This window comes from Electrona antarctica (genome assembly GCF_951216825.1).
Source record: "Electrona antarctica genome assembly, chromosome: 24".
Lineage (NCBI taxonomy): Eukaryota > Metazoa > Chordata > Actinopteri > Myctophiformes > Myctophidae > Electrona > Electrona antarctica.
In genome coordinates, this window is record NC_136803.1 from 22,284,727 (window position 1) to 22,294,668 (window position 9,942).

General features: G+C 44.6%; 1 protein-coding gene across 2 annotated transcripts; it reads left to right on the plus strand.

The window, feature by feature from the left end:
• Nucleotides 1-7,771: 7,771 nt before the first annotated feature.
• On the plus strand, nucleotides 7,772-9,473 carry pou3f3b (POU class 3 homeobox 3b; the record flags this gene model as incomplete). Of its 2 annotated transcripts, none has more annotated exons than XM_079495130.1 (2): nucleotides 7,772-9,019; nucleotides 9,375-9,473. In XM_079495130.1, 2 exons carry the CDS (start codon nucleotides 7,808-7,810, stop codon nucleotides 9,471-9,473), a joined length of 1,311 nt encoding a protein of 436 aa, XP_079351256.1. The 2 variants fall into 2 exon arrangements, with proteins under 2 accessions (XP_079351256.1, XP_079351255.1); XM_079495129.1 differs by having other exon boundaries at nucleotides 7,808-9,028.
• Nucleotides 9,474-9,942: the final 469 nt, after the last annotated feature.

Here is a 9,942-nt window from a genome sequence, read left to right on the forward strand (position 1 = left end):
GGTATAGAATATAAATAAAGGCCCTTCCGTCTGGTTTAAACGTGTGGAAAAAAATGTATTCGTGACATTATAAAACAGCCCCGTTGGAAATTGAAGGCACACGTGTACACGCACGCGCGGGAAATGCTTACAGCTGATATTCAACAACGGTATAGCCCTCATTTAATTAACGGTAGCTACATTATCGTTTAAGTGCTTCCAAGTTGTAGGCCTATACTCGCGGCTTTAAATCAACGTTTGACTTGACGTGTAGCACACTTAGCGTATGTTATTAACGTTTCTTCTCACCAAGTGGACCAGCAGGAGAATATAAATTATAACGCAGCACATATATACGGTATATAGAGGTGCCTTAAGTAGACCATAATTAAAGCTGCAGAAATTGCATCCATTTAATTTGGATATTGTAATAGACCTTTCGGAACAATCATCTCTCTCTCTCTCTCTCTCTCTCTCTCTCTCGCAGGTCAAGTCTTGCCTGCAGGTTCGTGCATGTTTGAGGAGAGAGAAGCACGCATGATGATGATGTCTTGACGATGACATCATTTCAAGGAGATAAAGGGATTCTCTGACTATGAAATCATACTTTATAACAATCACAACAAGAGAGCACGACATTATCCTCTATATTTTGTTCGTCTTTTGTGCATGCATAATGTTTAGCCATCGGTTAGCCTATAAATGAAACATTTTAGTTGCAAAGAAAGACAAATAAATATGGATTAGTAAATCAATGGATATTCTAATTTGTATAAAATGAAGGAAATATACCAGCAGTGATGCCCATATTGTTTGACACAGCGGGCCTAATAAGCAAATAATGCATAATAATGCATTATGTAAATGTGTTTATGCAAGCATGTAAATTTGATATTGTCATTGATGATGATGATGATGATGATGATGATGATGGCTGTGGATTTGCTTCTTAAAATATAGTGGTTTTCAACCAGTGGTCCGAGGACCACCAGTGGTCCTTGAGGGGGTTCCAGGTGGTCCCCTACATGATGTAGAGTTGGTAACCAAATGGACCCTCATTAGATCTTTTTTTTTTTTAACTCTTTGGTCCATTTGGTTTCATGCATTGTACGCTCGCAAGAGTTAAATTATTGTCAAACATCTGCATTATACTTAATTTACAAGTAAGTCTACATAATTAGAAAATGTAGACGAATTGATATTTTGATCAAGGTTTGCAAACACCATGGAATTGGGTGTGTAATGTGATAACAAAATATATGCTTTAGTTTTGGGTCTGAGAAGCTATATAAATCTCGTCAAATGGTGGTCTGTGGCTCAAATGCTGAATAAATAATGAGCCTTGATCTGCAAAAGGTTGAAAACCACTGATATAGCCTATATGTTGTATAGCCTATAGATACATGACTAGTCAAGCCTATATGTTGTATAGCCTATAGATACATGACTAGTCAAAACCACTGATATAGCCTATATGTTGTATAGCCTATAGATACATGACTAGTCAAAACCACTGATATAGCCTATATGTTGTATAGCCTATAGATACATGACTAGTCAAACCACTGATATAGCCTATATGTTGTATAGCCTATAGATACATGACTAGTCAAGCACAAGCCAGAAACTGGCTGCAGGAAATTCCCAGGCCTATATTTGCTAATAATTCCTAATGTCATGGTTTGTCATGTTGCCACCAAAAAAAACAAAAAACGCTGCCTCAGAAAAACGCATGTTTTATGAGCTGCTGCAGATGGCGACTATCTTTAGACAGCATGCAGGTCTATATATAGCCTATATATATAATCTTAGCCTATTTGCATATCAAGAATATAGGCTATTATAGCCTGCATATGTCATTGAAAATGCCATACAGTGACGCGGCAGGGTTCGTTATAGACGCGGATTTGTTTGTTTTTAATAACGTTCCATCCATGGATTATAAATATTATACATTGCTTCATAAACCATGGTTCTAGGTTATATAGTCTCATTAGAAGATGTAGGTAGGGTTGTTATAAAGTATAGCCTATATATACAAATTAGAAATTAGTCCCATTTTACAAAAAGATATATAGGCTATTCACCATGAAACACGTATACGTTCACGTACTTATTTAGCCTATATAGGCCTATATATAAAATGACTTGAGACCTATATACGTTCCGGTCCTGATGACCTATAATGTGTTATAATTTGTATTTGATATCTTCATTTTTGGACATTTGGCCTGCATATTGTCTGCTGCATGGGATCTTGAGTTGCTGCCGTGATGACAAATGCATTGGGTATATATAAGCACTAAGCAGTCATGGCAAATATTATACAGTCAAATTATTAAAGCGTTTATGTCACTTAAATATATATGGCTGCTGTTTGATCCATGTCTATGTCGAATGGCAGATTATGTCCCCTGTTTACAAGCCAGCTCTGACTAGCCTATCTATCGCCATTTGGCTTTGGAAATCCCGCTCCCCGTCGAGTCATTTCCCTTCCCGTGTTGAATGCAATTGATATCTTAATTGCCAATCGTGTCATCCATCCATATATACCAACCAACCCATCCTCCATTCCATGCACTGCCTGCTTTTTCTTGAAAGGGATGGCCATTAAAGCGCACACGCACGCACGCACGCACGCACGCACGCACACACACACACACACACACACACACACACACACACACACACACACACACACACACACACACACACACACACACACACACACACACACACACACACACACACACACACACACCAAGGATGCGCATGCATCTATTACTCACAGCCGTTTGTTATATTTGCTTCATGATTAAGTGCGACACCTGGCGGTGCACTCCTGTAACCCCGCGCGCGGAGAGTCAACAAGAGACTCCCAAAATGTTTCACACACACAACCACCCGACCGACCGACCGACCGGCCAACAGGTGAGCTGATGTTCCCATCCATGCAGTGCTAGAGCAGGGGAAGGTGATGTGTGCGTGCGTGCGTGCGCGCGCGCGTGCGTGGTCGCATGCGTGTGTGTGTGTGTGTGTGTGTGTGTGTGTGTGCGCGCGCGCGCGTGTGGGTCACTCTTGGCGCGCGCACACCGAGCCGCTTTCATCTCGACTCCAATGCACAAACATATAGCTTAATGCGACCAGTGTTCCCCCCTTTTATTTAGCTCACCATGACAACCAACGCACTGGCTTCAGAAATGTGTTGCGCCATCAATGAAGGAGGCAAAAGCAAACGGTCTTGGGTGCATGCATGGGCCGCGCGCACGCACGCACGCACACGCACAGTCAACCCCGTGAGAAAAAAAACATGCATGCGGGTGAAAGAAGAGAGAAAAATAGACTAAACTCAGTGCATTTTCTTTTTTGTGTTAATTTAGATTAGGACATTGATGTTCATTTATTGTCATTATATGGTGTAAATTCTCCCCCCAAAAATGATCCACAACCATAACCAGCATTAAATCAAAAGTGGTGCAAATGAATTTAATATCTAGCCATTTAATATTATGCTAGAGAGATAGATTGATGCACCATGCAGTTGAGATGAGTGGAGATTTCTCGTTAAATCCACATCTCTTCGCTATTAGAAACCATTGTTACATAAGTGGCTGAAATGGCTTATGACGAGGAGCGAGGAGGTGGGGGGAAAAAAGAGCTGCTTCGCGTCCATTAAATCCAATCCAAGACCCTATTTATAAGCACCGCCGGTCCTCTTGATTACAGCGAAGCCGTTAATGTGTCCTCCGTAACACGGGCTAATGTTGATAAACTTTAACAAACTTTAAACTCAAAATCGATTTATATAAACGATTTCATATTGCACTTGTGGTGACTTATTATACGCGCTGTCTGTCCCTCCCGAGAATTCAACCGTGGGGTCTCTCTCCTCCTGTTTACATTTGATTGATTGCACTTTCTCCAGTGGACATTCTCTACAAAACAGCACAGCTTAACCGTCTGCTCACGATTTATTAAAAAAAACGGGTTGGGGGAAGAAGAAAAAAAGAAAAACGTAAAGCTGAGAGGCAGCGCATGTTTTTTTGTCGCCTATTGATTTTTAAGGGACTCGAAAATAGAAAGGAAACGAATTTCATGTTATCCCATTTGATATCTCAGAAAGGGGAAAATAAACCCCCCTGTAGATTGTCACGAGCATAGGCTATCCTATCTATACAAATATATAGGCTAAAATGTCTGTACATGTGAGCTTCCAACATCGACCGTCTTTATAAGTTAACATATCCCCACATAAACGCTATAATATTGCGTTCCACAATGTCGACAATAGCAGTTCTAACCGTTATACCAAATGTACAATAGTTGAATTTCTCGGACTTACCTTGTATAGTGGGAAAAATGCTCGCAAATATAGCTGACAATATTATAGCGGACATGGTTTATATCTCCTTATAGCGCTCGGTGCTCCCTAAGATTTCTTTTCCTCTCTGCCTCGAACTGAGCGAGGCAGCCCTGCTCGGCTCCGCTATTATTTTCACTAAAATATATGAAAATTTATGCAAATGAAAATCAGCACTAACTGTTCGTCTCTTGTTATACTACTTGGGGATGATTTTTTTTTTCGCCCCCTTTCTTTTTCTTTTTTTTTTGTGCATACAAAACAAATGAACTCCCCCAGCAGGGATCTCTCTGGGACCTTTATGGAATAAACAAATAAATAATATAAACACATATCGGGAGAGAATGATGCTATTTCCCCCCCTTCCCCCTTTTTTTTTTTCTTTTTTTTTTTTATTGCCGCACGAAGATTTCAGGGAGCGTTTTTTGAAAATGGCCTTTTGACTTTTTATATTTTATTATTTATTTTTGTTGTAATATTTAGCGCACACGCACGCACGCACGCCCTTCTTGGTGTCACGTTGCTCGTGCATGGCCGCCTCATGAGACGCCCCGTTCCGTTCCGTTGTGAAAGGCGTGCAGTGTGTGAATGAAGCAGCAGAGTATAGCATGCAGTATAATTCAGACAGAAATCCTCACTGTATATATTAATGAATAGACAGCCCCCATGGCACTCATGGCCCGGGCTCCTCGCCTAGTCGCCTGCCTATTCAATGTAAACAAATCCACGAGGCTGGCTGGCTATGTGTGTATACACCCCTCGTGGATTTTGAGCACGGTCCAAATTAAATCTAACCGGGGTGGGGTGGGGAGTGGGACACTCACTGGCATGGAGAACTACACCAGGGTATTAGATTTGCTCTTGTGGCGGTGGTGGTACTATACGGCTATGTCGTATTTGCGCGCAATAAAAAAAAATCTATGCGTAATCTTTGCCTTGGTGGGATTTGGTGACAATGTTTGGGGGTTAAGCCAGTGACATGGTCTACCCCCTACAACATAATGGTGTAATCTCTAATCTCCAGAGTCACTATACACTCCTTTTGGAATGGATCATGTTATGTAGGCCCATGCCTTCATGGCTGTGCAGGTTGCTGCTTCGCCTATAAAAAGATGCATGTATGTATGTACACACTAGGCTACTCTTATCCTCATACTGTCCGCCCTCTCGCCTTGCACGCACGCACGCACGCAATGCATGGCGCGCACGCAACTATAACTGGCGTCTCCCGGCCTCAACCAATGAGTGGGATATATATATATATATATATATATATATATATAATATATATTCGATCGACACTCATTAACACACACACACCCGTGCGTGGGTGAATCCATATGCAGAGGGGGTTCCGCGGGATGTAACAAAAGGCCCATTCATCTCCGGGGTTACTTTGGTCATCTAAGTTAAAGGGGATGTGCATTTTAGGGTCCATCTCCATCCATCTATCCGAGTCAGTAGGCCTATAGGAAGGTAGTATATAGGCTATAGGCCGGTATTCTATTCATTTATTTTAAAAGCAGACCCCCCCCCCCGGCTGAAAATCCCCCAAGGACTGCTCAATTTGCCCGTGTTTGGGTTGCCACTTTCCCCGCCGTTCACTGTGGTTCAGTGAGGTTGCCTGCCTGCGCGCCGCTGCCTTTCCGCATGGAGGCATCCCCGCAACCTTTGTGCTTCAAAGTCCTGGCGAGGCCGCAGAGATGGATGGATGGATGGATGGATGGATGGATAGATGGATGGATGGATGGATGGATGGATGGATGGATGGATGGATGGATGTAGCAGCGCGTATACGGCTTGATAGAACCTGACATGCATTCTGCATTTTTTTTTTAACACAGCATATATACATATATATATATAACACTATATATTTAGGATATTAAAATTAAGCCATGTGTATATTTAAGCTATATGGACACAGTAAAATGTCACTCTAAGAGTGCATATATACAAAATGTAAACAAATTGGACCTGCCAATTGGCTCCATTTGGTTATGCACTGTGGATTTTTGGGCAGGGTGTAATAATGCCATGCATGGTTTTAAGAGCACCCTGTGCACGTCTAATATTATTATTATTGTTGTTCCAAATAAATATCCGCGTATGGGCCTAAAAAGGTATTTTAACTTTTATGTGCCCATAAAGCGCTTTAATGGGACGCCTTTGTATTTTTAAGCCATTGTCAAAACAACATAGGCTATTAAAATTTTGAATCTATAATCAGCCAGCCCATACTCCTGCTTATTATTGATATACTCGTCCTGCACTATTGTCATTTTAACTATAATCGTTTAAAATAGACTGCAGGTATATATATATATATTATTTACTACTAAGTTGCATTCTCCATTTGTTTGGGATTGAATTAAAAATCAGCCAATCGGAACAGCCGGAAGGATGCTTGCGCTTGTGCGCCTGAAGCGAGGCTGGGCGAGAGCTGTCAATCGCACCCCGGGTATCCAATCAACGGGAGCCTCGCGCACCCCGACTTCCTCCTCTCCATCGTATTTGGGGGGGGGGGGGGGGTGGACGACGCGCGCACGCCTGGCACAGGGTAAACATTCGTGTGTCCTCGAGCTTTGAGGGAGGGACTGTGCAACGAACTGTCAGACAGAGAGAGAGAGAGAGAGAGAGAGAGAGAGAGAGAGAGAGAGAGAGAGAGAGAGAGAGAGAGAGAGAGAGAGAGAGAGAGAGAGAGAGAGAGAGAGAGAGAGAGAGAGAGAGAGAGAGAGAGAGAACAAGCGAATGAGAGGAGAGGGTTTCGCAGGCATCGCCGTTGCTCTGTTCCGCTGGATTGTACTTGAACGGGAGTTAGCGGTTTGGCAGGTTTATATACATCAAAACAGAACAAAGAGCTATAGGCTCTTCTTCTCTACAGTACTAGAAAGGGAATCGGCGAAAAGCGAAAAGAATAAAAGAAAGAAGCGAAGCGGGAGAGAAATCTCGGCGACCGAATTTTACAAAAGAAGAGCCGAGGGAGTCTCTCTGTCTGTCTAATGGTTTCCACATCCAAAAGGGACATATAAACTCCATGGGACTTTGTACATTTGTGGACAATTGCAAGGTTTTTGCGACTATACCAGAAGTTTGTTTGGGACAATTTTTTCTCTCCTGTATGAATTTTAATGTAGAGAATTTCAGCCGAGCGCAAAACTTTCCATATAGGCTCCCCGTGCACTGCACATGGTTTCAAAGGGCTTTTTGAAAAACCTGGATTTTTATTCGGCGATATTCTTGCATAACTCTTAATAATGTTCTGAATGCACAGGGATTTTACTGACTTTCCACCATTTTGAACCTTTTGCGTTTTTACGCATGCACGTTGATGGTTTTCGCCAAAACACCTACCCCGTATACTTTTAAAGTTTGAATAATTCATGAGCTACAATTTGCCTGCTCGGAAGAAGTGAGTGTAAAAAGGGAGGGGGGTTATCCACAAACATATTCATAAGGGTTGACGGAATGGCCACCGCGGCTTCCAATCCTTATCTTCCCAGCAATAGCCTCTTATCGTCGGGCTCCATCGTGCACTCTGACTCGGGAGCCGGTGGCATGCAGCCGGGCAGCGCTGCGGTTACTTCGGGCTCCGGGGGCTACAGGGGGGACCCCTCCATCAAGATGGTTCAGAGTGACTTTATGCAAGGCGCAATGGCAGCCAGCAACGGGGGACACATGCTCAGCCATGCCCACCAGTGGGTGACATCGCTCCCCCACGCGGCGGCGGCAGCCGCGGCGGCCGCGGTCGCGGCAGCCGAAGCCGGGTCGCCGTGGTCGTCGAGCCCCGTCGGAATGACGGGCAGCCCGCAGCAACAGGACGTGAAAAACTCCGGCAGAGACGATCTACACACGGGCACCGCGCTGCACCACCGGCCGCCACACTTAGGTCCCCACCAGACTCACGCGGGGGCTTGGGGGAGCGCGACCGCGCACATTAACTCCATTTCGGGGGGACAGCAGCAGCAGCAGTCGCTGCTCTACTCGCAGCCGGGGGGCTTCACTGTGAACGGGATGCTCAGTCCGGTCAGCCAGAGTCTGGTGCACCCGGGGCTGGTTCGGGGGGACACGCCCGAGCTGGACCACGGCAGCCACCACCATCACCACCACCACCAGCATCCGCACCACCAGCAGCAGCACCACGGCGACGGCGTCAACAGACACGGAGACCCGCACTCGGACGAGGACACGCCGACGTCGGACGACCTGGAGCAGTTCGCCAAGCAGTTCAAGCAGCGGCGGATCAAGCTGGGCTTCACGCAGGCCGACGTGGGCCTGGCGCTGGGCACGCTGTACGGGAACGTGTTCTCCCAGACGACCATCTGCCGCTTCGAGGCGCTGCAGCTCAGCTTCAAGAACATGTGCAAGCTCAAGCCTTTGTTGAATAAGTGGCTGGAGGAGGCCGACTCGACGACGGGCAGCCCCACCAGCATCGACAAGATCGCGGCGCAGGGGCGCAAGCGGAAGAAGCGCACCTCCATCGAGGTGAGCGTCAAGGGGGCCCTGGAGAGCCACTTCCTAAAATGTCCCAAGCCCTCGGCGCAGGAGATCACGTCGCTAGCGGACAACTTGCAGCTGGAGAAGGAGGTGGTTAGAGTGTGGTTTTGCAATAGGCGGCAGAAGGAAAAGAGGATGACGCCCCCGGGAGTGCCACAGACGCCGGAGGATATGTACTCTCAGGTCGGCAATGTGAGTGCAGACACACCGCCCCCCTCCATGGACTGCAAAAGAATGTTCAGTGAAACATAGAAAAACAAACAGCACAATACGAGACTTATAAGAATATTTTATATGAAATTTAAAACTGATGATAAAAAACACACAGACTATCGTCAAGATAGCAATTTTTTTGATACTGTGATTGTGAGGGAATATGAATGCAAGACTGCAAATGTTATATATTTTTCACAAAAAAAAAAAGCAACCCCCCCACCCTCCCTCTCCCCCCTTTTTTGCCCCCCTAAAAACAACCTTCTTCCAGGCCCTGAAATGTCTTAACCTAAAAGGCTTCCTTTTCTCTGCTTTTTTCTTTCAGGGACATTTTTTAGTAGATTACTTTAAAGATGCAAGTGAGGCGAGCGACCAGAGGGTGACTACTACAAGTTCGTTCCACCAGGTAATTTTGGCGCATTAAAACACACAAACAAACAAGGGAAAAATCAAGCCAAGCATTAATTTTTTTGCCCCCTCCTTCCCTTCCTTTCCCCACAAAACACAACAACAACAACCCCGTTTTTTATATATATCCTCCTGTGTTTTGCTTTGCGAAAAAGACAAGAAAAACTAATAAGCAAGGAGGCATTTGTATATTTGGATAAATGGGACTTGATTGAAACCCTCCCCAGCAACAAAGGGGGGGTGAAACTGCAACAGCGACAACAAACAACAACCTTTGCATCCACGGAGCGTTCAGCATATTTTTTCGGGGTTTTGGCTGCATGGTTTAATTTTTTTATTTTATCTTAATTTTAAATTTTGACACACCGAGGATTTGGGAGATTTTTTTTTCCTTCTTAATATGCCTTTCTGAACCTCGCGATGAAAGACAACACATGGCTATATCTGTCTCCGGTTGATCTGAAAGATCACACAACCTTTTTCAA